The 19,163-nt window shown below is 42.5% G+C and overlaps 1 protein-coding gene across 2 annotated transcripts; it reads right to left on the bottom strand.

Moving 5' to 3' along the window:
* Positions 1–2,305: 2,305 nt before the first annotated feature.
* Positions 2,306–18,956, bottom strand: LOC144892819 (uncharacterized). Of its 2 annotated transcripts, none has more exons than XM_078781143.1 (5): positions 18,765–18,956; positions 18,371–18,595; positions 6,804–6,904; positions 5,011–5,164; positions 2,306–4,882 (listed from the first exon to the last, which is right to left on the bottom strand). In XM_078781143.1, exons 1-5 carry the CDS (start codon positions 18,834–18,836, stop codon positions 4,421–4,423), a joined length of 1,014 nt encoding a protein of 337 aa, XP_078637269.1. In that variant the 5' UTR covers positions 18,837–18,956; the 3' UTR covers positions 2,306–4,420. The 2 variants fall into 2 exon arrangements, with proteins under 2 accessions (XP_078637269.1, XP_078637270.1); XM_078781144.1 differs by having other exon boundaries at positions 18,371–18,546; positions 18,765–18,954.
* Between the last annotated feature and the right edge of the window lie 207 nt (positions 18,957–19,163).

Genomic DNA, 19,163 nt, shown 5'->3' on the forward strand with positions numbered 1-19,163 from the left:
GAGGAACGGGGAAGACAGTAGGGATGTTTGTTGATTTGTAAAGTAGATGTTTATGGGTAGTGTTGTGTTGTGTGGATACAGTAAGGGGTAAGGGAGGGGCCATGTAGGTTACCTGGTGGGGGGGGGGGGGGGGCGTACGATAGGAACGTACCTGTCTCACCTGGTTCCCATGTGCCCCCAGTGTGCATCACCTTACATTGCGTGCACTTTTGCGCCCTTACCACCTTACTCACTCGTTTCTTCTTTTGTCTCCCACCTCCGAGGATCTGGCTTTGGGGTAGAGAGAGAGGAGAGAGAGGTGCTGGCTGCGCAGTTGTGGGCCTGCACTTTCGCTGTTTGCTGCGGGGATCGATACACCATATGGACCGCAGTGTTTGTGGCCACCCACAATGGACCGCAGTTCGTTTGCGGCCAAGCACCACCCGGGGATGGACCTATGGATCAACGTGGCACCTATGCCATACAGGTGAACCACTAATAGTTAACACCACCAAGTGCACCACAAGAAGAGCAAGAGACACCTGCAGGGCGAATTTATTTTTATTCCAATGAACAATGGTGACTGCACCGATTGGTGGTGGGGTGGTGCTTTTGATGCTGGGAAAGGGTGCTCTGCACGTTATTAAAGGCCGTCGGCCACAGAGCACTCGTGGGTTGGTGTATCGATGTTGGCAAGCGCGCTCTCTCTCTATGCATAACATCTGCATGTGTTCCTCCAAAAACAGGTCCTGGATCGTAGTGTAGATATCAGCGTAATCTTGTAAATAATGCTCCCTACCGGCTGTATGTTTAGTTTGAGAATTCTTTCCGGATTCGGTTATCCTGTGGGTGTGTTTCTGTGAGGAGAAGGGTGCAACGTCGCAGGGGGACATATTTACTCATTTGTGAATATCTGTAAAACTGTCGCACTCAGGGTAGAGTTAATAGTAGAGGGAACTACATTGCGTGCCACACTAAAGTAGGTAAAAATTTATCGGGTCGGGACGCCCCGAGGGTAGAGAAGGGTGCAATGTTGCGAATATGGAATTTGGCCTCCATATCCGCTTGTAAATATTCCCCTATTTTCTCCAATACTCCCCAACTTTCCCCAATCCCCCATTCCCTAGTCCCATTGCATGTAAATAACAATCAGTAGAGCCGACCTTCCCCTTATTCCCCCATTAAATGTCGTGCCCAGGTCCACCGCACCACACGTAGACAACTTTCGGACATCTTCCTAGTTATTCTTATTCTATGTCAGTTAAGGCCTCGTCTCCATTAATTATGACTCTTCGTTGCACCAGAATGTGATTATATGGCATCAGTAGTGAGTTTAGGACCTTTCCCATACCTCCTTCCATCTTCTTCCCCAACAATTACAACAACAACAGAGGAGATGGCGGCGGAGCGGGGGAGGATGCGTCCTCCCACCGGCTCGATTAGCTCCAGACCATGCGCTCCACGGGGTTACCACGAAGGGGCTCCTTGTCAGCTCCTCGTCAAGGGCGGAGCCTGGTAAACCCCCCGCACGCACCCAATGAGAAGCAACGTGCCGATTCCACGAGGCGGAGCTAACGAGCCGAGGGCGTGTCACTCCCCGCCGGATATACGCGGCCCCGCGCCGGATGTGACGAGAGATGCGCACCCAGCTTGGAGAAGGAAAGCCACCTGCGAGCGCTGAGTCAGATGCGCCCCCAGCTTGAGCAGACAAGACGCCATCCGAGCGCTGCGACCTCCCCGCATCTCTGGACCGGACCGAGTCGATTCTGACCTTTGAGCCCAGGTGCACCTGGAGCCATCGCTACCCGCCTGTCCTTTCCATCAATCCCCGTGTGAGTCAGCATTTTGTCCCGTTTATCTGTCGTCTGTTGGGAATAATATAAGATTGTGTCTAAGTGCTTGTCTTTCTATGCTGTCCCTCTTGTAGTTGTAATCTAACCTTCCGCCTTAATATAACCTCCTCCGGAGGTCTTGAGAACTGAACCCCTGGTGTCGTATTGTGTTATTGTAATCCAGCCGGGTGTCTTCTTTTTCTTATTGAGCCAGCATGGCGCGGCTTCGTCAACGTCGAGTATAATCGGTAACTTGTGCAGACGTGGTCATACCAAAACCGCTCGGTAAACTAACATCTAAGCCACGTCTGTAACAATATATATACATACATATATATACATACATATATATACATACATATATATACATATATATACATACATATATATACATACATATATATACATACATATATATACATACATATATATATATATATATATATATATATATATATATATATATATATATATATATATATAGATATATATATATATATATATATATATATGCGCATCTATATAGGGTGAGCCAGAAATATGGTCATTTCTGAAATTCGTGTGAAGGAAATAAAAATTGTATTTCAAAATAAATTCATTCATGATATTGAAGTACATAACATGCATTTTTTTTTTACTGATTTTGTTTTATTTTTTTTAAAGACAGAACACTTGAGTGGCCATGTGGGAACTGGTCAGGTGAAGAACGCGCTTTCGCTATCAAAGCTTTTTACAAGAATAATGATTCCTTTCAAAACATCAATTTTAACTCCATTTCAATGTTCAACCTCATGGAAATGTGCCATCTGTTCGTGCTATCAAGTTATGGGTTCAGAAGTTTGAGAGGACCGGTTCAACTTTAAAAGAGAAACCGCCGGGAGCACCCAAATCAGTAAGAACGGCACAAAACATTGAGCGTGTGAGGGAGTCAGTTTTGAGAAGTCCGCATCGCTCCAGCCGAAAGCATGCATCAGCCTTAGGAATTTCTCACACATCACTACGCCGCATATTGCAAAAGGATTTAAACATTTATCCCTATAAAATTCAAACTGTCCAGGAATTAAGCCAAGATGATGAGATTGCCTGCAATAATTTTTGTGAGGGAATGCTTTCATTTATGGACAGAAATGAAAACCAAAACATTGCTAACAATTTGTTCATGTCTGATAAAGCACATTTGCATCTGCATGTTGATGTCAACAAGTAAAATACTCGTTTTTGGACAGCCGAAAACCCAAGAGAGATGCACATGAAACCGTTACACAGTCCCAAAGTCACGGTGTGGTGTGCACTTTCGTCGTTCGGCATCATAGGGCCTTACTTCTTTGAGAACGATAATGGAAATGTCGTCACTGTTAGTGCAGCTCGATATACCGATATGGTTTCTAACTTCCTCTCCAGAGAATTAAACAGATTTGCCAAAGTGAGCCCAATGACGTGGTTTCAGTAAGATGGTGCAAACTCCCACACCACCAGAGTGTCCATGACTACTGTAAGGGCGCTCTTTCCAAAGCATGTCATTTCCAGAAATGGCGATATTCCATGGCCAGCAAGGTCACCCGATTTGACTGCATGTGATTATTTCTTGTGGTCATATCTAAAGGACAAAGTGTATGTTAACAGTCCACAAACTCTTCATGAACTTAAGGAAAACATCAGACGCGAAATCAATGATATTGACGTGGCCATGTTGAAGAACGTCATGAATAATTGGCGTCCAAGATTGGAGGAATGTGTCAGATGAAATGGTGCGCATCTCCTCGATGTTCTTTCCCACAAATAAATGGCAAGTTATGTACTTCACTTTCTTGTAAAAAATTGTTTTGAAATGCAACATTTTATTACCTTTACATGAGTGTTAATAATAACCATATTTCTGGCTCACCCTGTACATATATATTTTATATACACGCACACGCTAATGGAGGTGGATACTTTGAGAACTAGTAGGTCTCCGTTCCATCTCCTGAAACCCAACAACAGCAACTTGTGCATGTGTGCTGCATGTGCACACACACACAGACACACACACACACACACACACACACACACACACACACACACACACACACACACACACACACACACACACCATTAAGTAGTATTGTGTGCAATATTAACACACACACACCTGTGATTCAATATGGAATTCATATTTTTTCATATATGACTGGGATGTATTTTGAGGCAATATGTTAATTGTAAATGGAGAGTAGAGTAAAAAGGCGACAAGTGTTAATATTGAAGTTAAATTTTACAGTTTGTGGAAAGATGAGTCCTCGGGGAAATTCTAGCTGTTTCCGAATATGGAACATTGTTGCAGTAATGGGCAGTTTCTAGTTCTCTCTCGATATTGAGCCATCTTACATTACTGTATACAATGGCAATCCAACGTGTTGCTTTGTGTTTATCTTTTAAATAAATTAGAGTTTGAACTACGGTACACTTGGCCATAGGTTGGACATCGGATCGATCATAAAATCTTGAGCGTTTTGAGAAAGCACATAAAAGTCTGAGGTTGGTGAGATAAGTGAAGCTATAATCAATTACCAAAATCCAATGGATCCCTAGCATCCCTGCTTCAGAAAGCTTTAAGAAAGACAGTGTACTCACAAATCAGAGACACCCAGACTGTCTAGTTGATTTGTTGATTCCAATACAAGTTCCCCAGAATCCAGAAGGCTGTTTTCCCTCTGGTGCAAAAATGATTTTGCATTTGTTGCATCTTTCCTGTTCAGATGGTCTGAATTGGCCTGCTCATAATCTTCATTTTCATCCAAGCTCAGGCTTTCATTTAGCTCCAAGGCTAATTCTCTGTCCATTTCAGACAAACATTCAGTGGCTTGTTTTTCAATTATATCATTGCTCAACAACACTGGCTTGGCTTGTGACTGCTCAGCAACGGCAATGTCATCATCTTCAGTGCAAGGAGCAACAGATTTCCCTTCAATAGAACTATTGGAGGCAATCAAAAGATGCTGCTTTATTGTCTCTTCCGGTCGATCTTCCCATTGAACTTCCCTCTGGGTTTCAACATTTGCTTTACTGGATGAGTTTTCTTCAACTCCTTCCTGAACAAAAACAATACATGATTATTCAACTGGAAAAACACAAACACCAAAGGTTAAAAAAAACAATTTAGCTGTTGAATGATTGTTTTTAACCATTGAACCATTGAAGGCCATATGTTGAAACTCACCAATATTGCAAAAATACCAGCAGAGAAATTGCTTTTTGCAATTTGCTGTTCAGCTCTACTATCATTCGGTATTTCCTCAGGGGCATCGGTTTTTGCTTGTTTGAACACAGAGGCCTTGATGTCTACTTTCATGCACACGTCCTGCTCTTGTTGCCTGAGAGAACAAAATTCTAAATCAGATACAATTATAATGAAGGGAAGTTAATGGTTTTTTTGGGGTTTTTTTTGTCTTTGGTTTTTTTGAGGCAGTTTCACTGAGGCAGTTTCAGTTAAAGAGAAGGAAAATACAAATTTGTTCAAAAAAAAATAGGATAATTTGAAGACCTGAGGGGAAGCAGTACTTAAGTCACATTCTTGGGCAAAGTGAGTGAGAACCAGGAACTCCATCTACAGTATGGGAACTATCTATGTCTAATAATTTTGCATAGAGTTATTTTGTGACTTAAGTACTTCTTGCACTCGGGTATTCAATTACTGAAAAAAAAAAAAAATTGTTCAAAGATGCAGATTATTTATTTTGGGTTTAAAATGCTTGATATATATATTTGCTCGATAACAACACAAAGACACCGTGAGTGAATTTTCAAAAACACTTTACCTGCTTCTAAGAGTAAAACCAATCTAAAGTTAGGAATAAATACATCTGAACCATCAGTTAATTAATATAGCTCTTTCAGAAATGCATGTTGTTTGTGACATCATTGGTACTAGAAACCAATAACAGGTAAACAGAAAGCTGAGACCATCATGGTGTTTTGCCTTTTTAAAAGAAGTTTCTGCACAGGATTCTGACAATGGTACTGATAACCTTGCAAGCTCACAGGCTGAACAAACATTTATTTTGTTACTTTGGTAAATCTACAAATTACATGTGCAACATGGCAAAAAAAATTCAACCTTCTCCCATTCAGTGTAGATCACTTGCAGATAGTTGTTTCTTTATTAACAAGAGCGTTTATAGAACACCTTACCCCACACAGTCTTCAGAAACAAGGACATGGGTGGGGTCTGTGAGCGGCAAATTTGACTGCTTGTGATGACGTAAAATGCAGTAATATTTTGTGAAAGTACTGATAAATGATGTTCTTTGAAGGAGCCAAAAAGATGATTTGTGCTCCATAGTGTTCAAGTATGTAATTAGATTTTAAAATATATATTTTCAAGGTTGTATAAATTTTATTTTGGAAGTTCACTGCCGTTGATGCAGCGTCTTTTACACCACCTTAATTAACACATTACATTTGTTCATTGGGCCTGTTGTTTGTGTCCTTTATGACATTCTTAAAAACTAAGTTTCCTGTTTGGAATGATTTTCAGTTTTGTTTCACTGCCAGACAGGCAGAGTAAAAATATTGTCTCACTCCTCTCTGCGCATGTGCGGTCGGGTCAAATTCAGAGCCAAAGTATGGCTAAACTACATGTTTGTTTACCAATTCATGTTACGATTCGTTTTCAACATCAAACATTCAATGAAAATGAACGTGTTCCTCGATCATAAACTGATGTTTATAGACAGACAGACAAAGTAAACCAATTGCTTAACCCCACTTTTCACTTCACATGCACGGGGTAATAAAGCAGTCACTGCTGACATTATGTATGGTCATATATATTACAGAATTACAATGTTTATTTCATGTGGAATGCAGTTATAAAAATTTTTATTTAATTAAACAACTAATTTTTTATTGAAAATATAAACTGTCAATAGCATAACATTCACACAAACAAGACCACCAAGCGTCCTTTGAAATACTGTCTCTGCCTAAAAAGCCATCCCTCCATGCACAAACCTGTTGAGGACGATTTGTGATGGAAAGGAATTCTGGACAGCAGACAGAGCTGCGTACATGGCCTGAACATGTCGTCGGGCATAACACATCTTCCACCATGCCTGAGCATCCAATTAACAGGAAAATTTTCAGTGATTTACACATAATTATGTAAATTTAACAAGCAATGATATATCATGTCAAATAATGCAAAATAGACGAAAAAATGTGTTAGTGTATTATGATAATGATGACCACTCCTTTTTGCATCTTCAGCTGCATAGGGCTGCCGAAGAAGTTTCTTGGCTATTAAGCACAATCCTGGACGGGTTGCTACTCCATCGCAGGATCTTAGTATATTATAAAATTGGAAAAAAAAATTTATGTGTAAATAAGGTAAAACAGTGCTTGTGAGATAGCCTCAAGGTATGCACACTCCTATGAGCTGTCTAGCCTGGGTTCGAATCTTGAACCAGCCATGAACTGTCATCCTAGTGTTTCACATGCAGGGCAAGGCATTAATGAGTGTAATATCTATGTACATACATATGTGCAGTGTCTGTGTTGTCTTGTCTTGTCTCGTCTCGTCACTGAACTACTGCCTCAAACTTGTGTAAAATCGTACCAAACTTCTGGTATGCACCTATCTCTCCCGTGGGTATGTCATAAGGGTACTTGTTTTGAAAAAAATTTAAAACATTTTTTATGATTTTCTTTTTTAATTTTCTGTTTTTTTTAAACTTAAATCTTCAAATTCAATTGTTTAGAAAATGTAATATCACGTATATTACAAATACATTCGGCAAAATAATTGTTTGTATTATGATTGGTGTAAACCATGACAAACAGCAACTCAGGTACAGTCCTCTATCTATATATCTACATATGTGGGCAGTGTCTGTGTTGTCACTGAACTATTCCCTCAAACTTTTGTTTGCGTGGTTGTAAAGTGTTTTTAATAACGCTGTTGGTGAGGTGTTTTGAATCACGTGGTGGTGAGGTGTTTTGAATTACGTGGTGGTGAGGTGTTTTGAATCACGTGTTGGTGAGGTGTTTTGAATCATGTGGTGGTGAGGTGTTTTGAATCACATGGTGGTGAGGTGTTTTGAATCACGTGGTGGTGAGGTGTTTTGAATCACATGGTGGTGAGGTGTTTTGAATCACGTGGTGGTGAGGTGTTTTGAATCACGTGGTGGTGAGGTGTTTTGAATCACGTGGTGGTGAGGTGTTTTGAATCATGTGGTGGTGAGGTGTTCTGAATCACGTGGTGGTGAGGTGTTCTGAATCACGTGGTGGTGAGGTGTTTTGAATCACGTGGTGGTGAGGTGTTTTGAATTACGTGGTGGTGAGGTGTTTTGAATCACGTGGTGGTGAGGTGTTTTGAATTACGTGGTGGTGCGGTGTAATCGTCCCAAACTTCCATTCTGCACCTACCCCTCCTGTATGTATATGCTGAGGTTTTTTGTTTTTGTTTGTTTTTTTGTATTTTTTCAAGCTAAATTGCTTATAAAAATGTAATATCACAAACACTACAAATAAATTTGTGCAAAATAATTGTTTGTATTATGATTGGTGTAAATCAGGACAAAACAGCAACTCAGGTACAGTCATTATCCTCAGCTACAACAAGCCCGTTCCTGTGTAACAACGCGTGGTGAGGCAAGCGTAGCAAGCCGAGCCAAGCTAGTATATATACAGTCACGTGAAAAAGTAAGTACAGCCCATGTAAAGTTTTGACTTTTTCAACATATTTCAACAAACAGCTATTTGAAGTTCATTTCAACAATATTGATTGATAAAGGTGATATAAGATAACAAATATCATGAAACATTTACATTTTGTAGTCCATTGTATAATTTAAATAAACATAAATGCAAATTTCGCATGTGGAAAAAGTAAGTACACCCTTGGCTCTAATAGGTGGTATTGCCCACTTTGGCAGAAACAACCTCAAGTAGGCGTTTCTTATAACTGTCTACCAGTCTCTGACATCGACTGGGAGAAATTTTTGCCCACTCCTCCATGCAGAATTCTTTCAGCTGTGCGATGGTTGAGGGGTTTCTTGCATGCACAGCTCGTTTCAAATCCCCCCACAACATCTCGATGCGATTTAGATCCAGGCTTTGACTTGGCCATTGCAGAACCCTCCATTTCTTTCTTTTCAGCCATTCCTTGGTGGATTTACTGGTAGGTTTAGGGTCATTGTCACGTTGCAAGGTCCACCTTTGGTTGAGCTTCAACTTTCCGACAGATGGCCTCACATTATCCTCAAGCACCCTCTGGTACAATGAAGAATTCATAGTGGATTCTATGATGGTGAGCTGCCCAGGCCCTGATGCAGCAAAGCTGCCCCAAACCATAATATTTCCACCACCATGCTTTACAGTTGGTATCAGGTTATTGTGGTCAAATGCTGTCTTTGGTTTTCGCCAAACATGTGTTCTGGTACTGTGGCCAAATAGCTCTACCTTTGACTCACCCTGTCCAGAGCACATTGTTCCAGAAGTGCTGGTCTTTGCCCTGATGTTCTTACTGGACAGCAAAGGTTTCCTCCTGGCACACCTCCCATGTAGATCAAATTTGTGCAGCCTCTTTCTAATGGTAGACTCGTGCACTTTGACATCAACAGTGGCAAGAGCTACCTGTATGTCCCATGATGACATTCTGGGGTTCCTTAGAGACTTCTTTCAGCATCTTGTGGTCTGCTCTCGGGCTGAACTTGCTGGGGTGGCCTGGCCTGAACAAGTGGCAGTTGTTTGGAATCTTCTCCACTTGTAGATGATCTTCCGGACAGTCGAATGATTGATTTCAAATTGTTTGGATATCTTTTTAAATCCCTTCCCAGACTCATAGGCATCTATAACCTTCTTTCTGAAGGCCTCAGAGAGCTTTTTTGATCTAGGCATGGTGACGCCGCACACTTCAACAACAAAGAGCAACCCAAACTAAATGTCTGAGGTTTAAATAAGACAGGTTCCTCCAAGATCCTCTCTCACGATGTTCTAATCATTTGCACCTGAGTTGGTGCACCTGATTCTAATTTTAGGTATTTGAAGTCATGATAAATGTAGGGGTGTACTTACTTTTTCCACATGCAAAATTTGCATTTATGTTCATTTAAATTATACAATGGACTACAAAATCTAAATGTTTCATGATATTTGTTATATTATATCACCTTTATCTATCAATATTGTTGAAATGAAGATCGAATAGCTGTATGTTGAAATATGTTGAAAAAGTCAAAACTTTACATGGGGTGTACTTACTTTTTCACGTGACTGTATATATAGAGATATATATATATATAGAGATATATATATATATATATATATAGAGATATATATATATATAGAGATATATATATATATAGAGATATATATATATATAGAGATATATATATATATATAGATATATATAGATATATATATATATAGATATATATATATATATATATATATATATATATATATATATATATATATATATATATATATATAGATATATATATATATATAGAGATATATATATATAGATATATATATATAGAGATATATATATATATATATATATATAGAGATATATATATATATATATATATATATAGAGAGAGATATATATAGTATATATATATACTATATATAGAGAGAGGATATATATATATATATATATATAGAGATATATATATATATATAGATATATATATATATATATAGAGATATATATATATATATATATATATATATATATATATATATATATATATAGAGATATATATATATATATATATATAGAGATATATATATATATATATAGAGATATATATATATATATATATATATATATATAGAGATATATATATATATATAGAGATATATATATATATATATATATAGAGATATATATATATTTTGTCGCGATCCCGCCTGGTAAATGTTCCCAGCACGGAATACGGACGTGAATGTCCGGGCTTCAAGTAATCCACGGAGTGGACAAAAGAGACGTAATCAACACAATTGTGTTTTAATCGGCCTTCTAGGGGTAAGGCACGATGCTTTATTGGCTCGATCACAAAAACCATGAAAGGTAACAAATGGAATAGGCTGCACAAGCCTGCAGGAACGGTCGGCCACAGACGCTCCAACAAGACGCAGGTAAGATCCTCGCGGCTCCAATCGACGAGCTCCGGGACTCGAAGGATACCAGGATGGAATACCACACAAGGCCGCCAGGAACGGTCGGCCAGGAGCTCCAACACGAAGCAGGCAATATAGGACTCACAGTTCCAATCTACGATCTCCGGGAATCACTCGTTCTCTTCCGGAATCACTCACTCGTACAATCCATAACTATAAACGATCAGCACAACTCGCTGTCGTGAGGCGTAACGAAAGTTCCCTCGCCTCGAGGCCTCGAACCTCCGAGCTGCGTCCGTATCATGAGATGGCGGCCGCGCTCTCTGACCCTCCACCAATCACGTCCCGACTCGCCTCCCAATCGCGTGAGGCTCCCAGGAGGTTACGTCAGTGGTGGGCGGGGCACTCATTTGGGTGAGAACAAAGGTGGTTTCACCGGGGGGTTTCTCACATTCCTCCCCCCCTAAGTAAAAACCCCGTCGAATAGACGGCGTTTTTAAAACCAGTATTTGTAGTAGGTGCAAATCACATGGCAAGATGATGGCGGGAATTGCTAACAGGCAATTAACGCAATTACCAATTACTAACACTTGTTAACAACAATAACGAAACAACGCAACAATACAACGCAACGCAATGGCGCAACACAATAACGCAACAATAACGCACTTATTAACGCAACAGGCAATTAACAGGCGTTAACAGGGTAAACAATGAACCAGTTTTTTTTTTTTTTTTTCACACACAATATTAAACACCATACACCCCATTAACATCTACCCCACAAGAGTTACACTTCACCCAAAGCACAATAGAGAAACAAGGGAGCCAAACTCAAGGTGGGGAAACATTTACAGGAGGGAAACGGACCGAGACCTAGAGCGGCGGGTTCTCCTCCGGTGTCGAGAACGACAGTCATATGCGTAATGACCCCTTTCACCGCACTGGTAACATCGATCTTTCGGGTCGAACGGCCTGCGGACCAAAGGGCGCCTGAAACGAGGCCGCCGCGACATGCCATTCGACATCTCGACGCACACCCGCGATCCGCAAATTAACCTTCCATCAAGGGCTCTGACCGAATCTTCAGCATCTCGTGGATCTTCAAACTCAACAACTGCGAATCCAGGTGGGTTCCGAGCAACCCATACGTTGCGGAGTGGTCCGTAATGCCCGAAGACCCTCCCTAGCTCGGCTCTCGCTGCTCCATTGCCCAGGTTTCCCACATATACCTTAGCATTAGCGTTCCTGCTGAATCGCAACATGGCGGGGAGCGGTCCCTGAGGAGCACGGCACCTGAGGTTGGCTTGACGGGAGGCTCGGGTGGACTTCAGCTGACGCAACGTCACCGTCGGAAACTGGAGTCGAGGCGCTAGGCTCCTCGGGCCAGAGTGAAGATATGTCTGACTCCGCCACTCTCTCCGCCTGTTTACTCTGGGCTCTAGGGACCCCCCCACAGGTCAGAGTCAATGACTCCTCCCTGGCTATGGCATCATTGCCAATCAGCAAGGAGACCCCGGGTATAGGGTAGTAGGGTACTACCACACAGGTCACTGGACCCTTAAAAATGTCACTCCGGACCTCGAGGAGGGCAAGGGGGTACCGGCCAAGAACCCGGTCAATGCCCCGAAGGAGGGTATACTCGCCGGTATAACGCATCTGAGAGGCCGGAACTACCCCCACCCGGAGAACACACCGTGTCGCCCCAGTATCCCGAAGGTATTTGGTCTCAAACTTCAGCATCGAATCGGGGCCACCCACTAAGGCTGTCCCTGAATACTCCTGATGCAGTGGATGAATGGAATTAGCCCCGGTGGCAGTGACCTCGGTCACCGATGCCACCGTCGTGTGCGAGGGCCCGGCGGATGAGTTCCACTGATCTCCCTCCGACTTAACAGGAGGGTTGCCTCGGTAGGCCGGACTGGCGGGATTAGAGAAACAGCGGTTTTCACCGTGCCCCACGCGTTTGCAGAAATCGCACCAGGGCCCTGCCCTGGTCTGCGGCTCGCGAGCGCCCCCAGTGGAGGTCATCGGAGAACCCTTCCCCTCGATCCAGCCGCCGGGCAGACGGGGGGCGGTCTTGATCGCAGACTCCTCCGTCTTACGAAGCGACTGCGTGACTTGCAGCATTTTGCACGCCAAAACATGTTTATCAATAAGGTTGACGCAGTCTGCCAAGGAAACAGTGTCTTTGTCGACAAGAAACAATGCTAAGTCAGGCGGAAGCTGTTGATCGATACGGTAACGCACCAGGAGTTCCGCAACCGCTTGAGGTAACTCAACCTTGCTCCCCTTGAACCATCTCTGCAGCTGTTCCAACAAGGCCCGCGAATGTTCCTCATAGGTTTGACTGGACTCACGAGTCCAGCTGAAAAAATTTCTCCTATAAATACATGCGGACACCGCATAGGCATTCAAAATCTCGGCCTTCAATGCCCTGTATTTGTTTGCGTCCTCGGTTGCCATCCTCGCATATACCTCCCTCGCCTTCTCAGATAGATGGCTCACAAGATGGCCGACCCACAAGCTCTCATCAATGCCACCGGCAGCCAACAACTTCTCCGCCATCTCCAGATACGCTTCTGGCTTCGTGTCTCCCGTCCAGTCCGGCAAACGAACATGAACAGTTTCCGGGACTCTTGCAGCAGACCCCTCTGCCCGCAGTCGTTCAGTCAACATTCGCAACTCATGCTCTCTGACGCGTTCAGCTTCTGCTGCCGCATGCTCTCTCGCTGCTGCCGCACGCTCTCCCTCTGCTGCTGCCGCACGCTCTCTCTCTGCTGCCGCATGCTCTCTCTCTGCTGCCGCACGCTCTCCCTCTGCTGCTGCACGCTCTCTCTCTGCTGCTGCCGCACGCTCTCCCTCTGCCCTGTCATTCTCCCTGTTATACATGTCAAGTTGTTGAACCGGAGTCAGCCCGGTCCAGAAGGGCGAACGCATGCATTTAGTCATGATGGGATCGCTTCCTAACATCTCGGGTTGAGTGCCCGGGTCAAGGCTGCTTGCGTCGCTCACCTCGCCACCCACGTGACTGTCAACATGATCAGGTTGAACTCTCACTTCCCTGGTCGACATAGCTTGGCTACGAGTTATCATACGACCAGGCACAAAACACAACCTCAAACACAACGCTCTGTTGGGGAAATACGACACAACTACGCAATATCACCCGCACATCAAATTGCCAATGAGAAAAATACCACGTACAAATACTCACGTTTTTTTTTTTTTTTTTTTCGGTTGTTTGGAGGGATCCGAGGCTATTCGCTTATTCTTTGTCGGTTGTTTGGAGGGATCCGAGGCTATTCACTTCTCTGCCCCAGACAGCGTCCTACGGCGAGAAAGTTCCTCCCAGACGGCGTCCGCTGGTGAGAAGGCGATGAACAGATGCCAGAAGATGTCGTCCACTGCAGAATTCCCGTCTCAATCGAATGGCTCTTACTTGAATGATCCTAGGACGAGCAACCCATTTGTCGCGATCCCGCCTGGTAAATGTTCCCAGCACGGAATACGGACGTGAATGTCCGGGCTTCAAGTAATCCACGGAGTGGACAAAAGAGACGTAATCAACACAATTGTGTTTTAATCGGCCTTCTAGGGGTAAGGCACGATGCTTTATTGGCTCGATCACAAAAACCATGAAAGGTAACAAATGGAATAGGCTGCACAAGCCTGCAGGAACGGTCGGCCACAGACGCTCCAACAAGACGCAGGTAAGATCCTCGCGGCTCCAATCGACGAGCTCCGGGACTCGAAGGATACCAGGATGGAATACCACACAAGGCCGCCAGGAACGGTCGGCCAGGAGCTCCAACACGAAGCAGGCAATATAGGACTCACAGTTCCAATCTACGATCTCCGGGAATCACTCGTTCTCTTCCGGAATCACTCACTCGTACAATCCATAACTATAAACGATCAGCACAACTCGCTGTCGTGAGGCGTAACGAAAGTTCCCTCGCCTCGAGGCCTCGAACCTCCGAGCTGCGTCCGTATCATGAGATGGCGGCCGCGCTCTCTGACCCTCCACCAATCACGTCCCGACTCGCCTCCCAATCGCGTGAGGCTCCCAGGAGGTTACGTCAGTGGTGGGCGGGGCACTCATTTGGGTGAGAACAAAGGTGGTTTCACCGGGGGGTTTCTCACAATATATATAGAGATATATATATATATATATAGAGATATATATATATATATATATATATATATATAGATATATATATATATATATATATATATATATATATATATATAGAGATATATATATATATATATATAGAGATATATATATATATATATATATAGAGATATATATATATATATATATAGAGATATATATATATATATATATAGAGATATATATATAGATATATATATATATATATATATATATATATATATATATATATATATATATATATATATATATATATATAGATATATATATAGATATATATAGATATATATATATATATATATATAGAGATATATATATATAGATATATATATATATATATATATATATATATATATATATAGAGATATATATATATATATATAGATATATATATATATATATATATATATATATATATATATATATATTGTTGCGGAAATGAGGATTGTTTTTTTATTGTGTTGTATTGTAGTAAATTGTTGTGAATTATTGCTTAAGTCTGGACCCTCCTGCCTCCAGTGTTGTAGAAAGGTCAAAGGGCGTTCCCGTAGTTAATTCCATAAAGCATACACGTTAGCCAATCATAGATTTCCCCCTGGTTGATAGTTATATCTTTATTATGTGTATTAGGGTAAGGCCTTGTCTCCCATTAAGATGACACTCCATTGCACTGCATTAAATAAGAGTAGATCCCCTTGCTTTCACATCCCCTTTCGTCATTGCCAAGCCTCGATTGCCAATTAAATCCCCTCCAAAACCACCATTGAACATGTGTTCGGGTCGGGGAAGAAAGGCGTGCCCGCCCATCGTCATCAAGGGCGGAGCTAGAGGGCCGTGTCGACCAATCAGGGCCGAGGTGAGCACACCGATGGGCGTGTCCTGAAGGCCGGCGGCTTGATCGCCGGAGGCGCTATAAAAGCGCGCGCGCAAGGACGTTGTAGAGGGGAGTAGTTGCTGAGTTGTGTAAAAAGATCATCCAGGAGAACCAACTGCGAGAGTACATTGAGATCACCCAAGGAAGCTTTGTACACAGCAACGGCTGATGGTTGTTCCGGAGCTGGTGCTTTTCCGAGCAGAGTCCGAGGCTGGCATGTGAGCAAAAGAACATAGAGAACATTAAGGAGATCATCATCCAGGGAAGCACAAAGCCTGTTGTAGTCCTGGCAAAGCACGCGACGTCCACAGCAGCAGCAGCAGCAGCAGCGGCGGCCACAGCAGCAACAACACTCAACAGCCGCTTGGGGCCTGGACGGCGGTTTTGAGCAGGGCCGCGAAGGAACGGCGGCTGCTAAACGCGCCGATCGTGCTGCAGGACCCATAGGACCTTCCTTTCCCTCCAGCCATCCACCTCCTGCCTTTCCATCCTTTTGGTGTACGTGAGTTTGTTCTGTTTGTTTTGTCCCTGGGTAGTTAACTAAGCTCGTATAAGCTAGCGTTGCACTGTGTCTCTAAAATCTTCTGTATATTATTTTCTTATCTTTCCTTCTCCTTGGTTATTTTTGGGTGTAAATATAAATAAATTATATTCGTATTTCCAACCTTTTTGTCTTCTTCTTCTTCCCATCCGCGTCGCCTTAGTCTTTTCCCTATTGAATATCTGTGGCGCGATCCGGCCAACGTTCGGGGATCGGGTTAATCGGGGTAACTGTTAGGCCGCGGTGCCATCCGCTCGGCAAACCAACATCCTTATCCGCGGGCCGTAACAATATATATATACTTTGGAGTTTACTTTGGAGTTTCTACTATTTCTTACAGTTTATATATATATATATATACCGTTTGGATGTTAAGCAAGATGACCTATCTGCCAGCATGAGTCGAAGGTGGAGGTTAAAGATCCCATGGTATATTTTGCAAAGGTATCGCTTGTTAAAAAACCTGGTTAAATTCTAAATTCCTGCCTAAACTCTCTCGCCAACATGCGCTTGGCAAGCATGGTGAGTGCACCAATGAATACTTAAGATTCCACTCATCGGGAATATAGCCATTTGCCAGTGTTCTGTCAGCCATCTGTTCTCTCTGTGTTATACCGCTGAGGCTGCGTGAAAAAAGTAAATGTCTCAGAAGAAATTGACGGAATTCTTTGCTCCAAGGTTGATGCAATATTTAAGATTAGCGGCGATGTTGCACAACATTTTTTTGGCTTTTACCAATCTCAGCCACACTGCACCGTTTTTATGCCTCTGCCGACGAAGTCGCCGGAGGCATTATGTTTTCAGGTTGTCCGCCCAGCTGTCCGTCCGTCCGTCTGTCGGACGATTAAGTGATTAAATGATTATATTTTGGGGTCAAAGGTTAAAGGTCAAATCTGTAATAGGTCTATAGCTTGAGAACGGCTGAAGTGATATAATTCAAATTTGGTACAGGCATATATAATATTGTAAATATTAAGTGATTATATTTTGGGGTCAAAGGTCAAAGGTGAAATCTGTAATAGGTCTATAGCTTGAGAACGGCTGAAGTGATCCAATTCAAACTTGGTACAGGCATATATAATCTTGTAAAGAGAAAGCGATTAGATTTTGGGGCCAAAGGTCAGAGGTCATGTCAGGTAAAAATGTGCTAACTTGGGCACAGCTGAATGGATTTAAATCAAACTTGATACAAGTATTATAATGATGTAATAATGTGGGTGGGGGCATATCAGTCGACGTCGTGATGTCGGAGTGCCATTCTAGTTGTTTATCTTTTTAGTCTGCCAGTGTTACTGTGGATTACAATCACCAGGGCATCACTGGTTGTCATCCATGAAGAGGATGATATTCAATGGTCAGCGTCAACCTCAGTTTGTGGTACTAGGCTTACCAAGGCTACTAGTACGATATATTGGTCTACTGAGGAAGGTAGATGATGTAGAGAGCAGCCAACCTCAACCACCAGCTGCTAATCTACATTACCGGTACTCGGATTCTCCAAATCTGCTGAATAAGGACAACAGCAAAACATTTATGTTGTAAATAAATCAAATATTCCTCATGGCAGATTGATTGAACTAAGCTGAACATGTCCTATAATTAGTGTCCCAACATTTTTGCAGGTGCGTTAAAATTTTTAGCAGTTTGCCTAGAATTGAAGGTTGGTCGCACTGGTGTGTCTGTCAAACAAATTCAACTTTGAGTGGTGATATACGTTTTTTTTCTTTAGTATTATGGAAGAGTAGATTACAAGTTCTAGGATTGTGAAAGAGCAGACACATACACAATTAAATAGATCCATGTCCACATGCATGCAAACATATGTGCAGAAATGTAATACCAAACAAAAAAAGACTGACTTGAACAATCACAGCTGCCTTGTTGCGACGTCTCAGTTCTAACTGCCGGCCTCTCTCCCGCCAGGCAGTCTGCAAGCAAATCGCTGCTTGGACCATCTCAAGATAGGCATTGCGTTGCCGATGGGCCCGCCAGGCAGCTTGCAACGTGATTGCTGCTCTGAGTTGGGTAGCAACGTCTGCCGTGACAACAGTCCTCTTCTGATCAGCCAATGAGAGCAAACACGCCTGAATGGAGATGAATGGATGAAGCCAATACATTTACAACTATAGTTCTTGCACCTGTGCACAAAATTATATGCGAGTTAAATGATTATTGCTTTGTACACTCATCTCCCTATTATTTTCACAACCCAACTGCTAAATCTGGAAAACTTTATTGTTGAACTAAGCTTACATTCACGACAGTAGCAATATGTAGCCGGAGCTGAGTAGCGCCATTCGCCCAGAGATCTATTCCAGCATGCATTGCTGTGAGGAGCTTGGCAAGTCGCCTTCGTTCCAGCCAGGAATGCACACAGTGCTGCAAAAAAAAAGATCACAATTCAGGATCATGAACGAGTGTCGTGATAGCCATGCAAATAACTTTCGAAACACGTTCTTTTTAGTCCTGAAAGAGGGAATGAAAAAGTGGAAGTGACAGAAGGACTTGGTTGGTAAGTGGATCACGAGACCCAATGCGGTTCACAAGGGATAAATGTCTTTGAGAAGTGCTGGAGCAAGACCTAGATAAGTGCCACTGTAAAACCATTATCCCACCCAACTTGTTTGTAGTGTGGAAGCAGCAGAACCTCAT

The sequence above is a fragment of the Myxine glutinosa genome, chromosome 7 (genome assembly GCF_964187855.1).
Source record: "Myxine glutinosa chromosome 7, kmMyxGlut1.1, whole genome shotgun sequence".
NCBI classification, from domain to species: Eukaryota; Metazoa; Chordata; class Myxini; order Myxiniformes; family Myxinidae; genus Myxine; species Myxine glutinosa.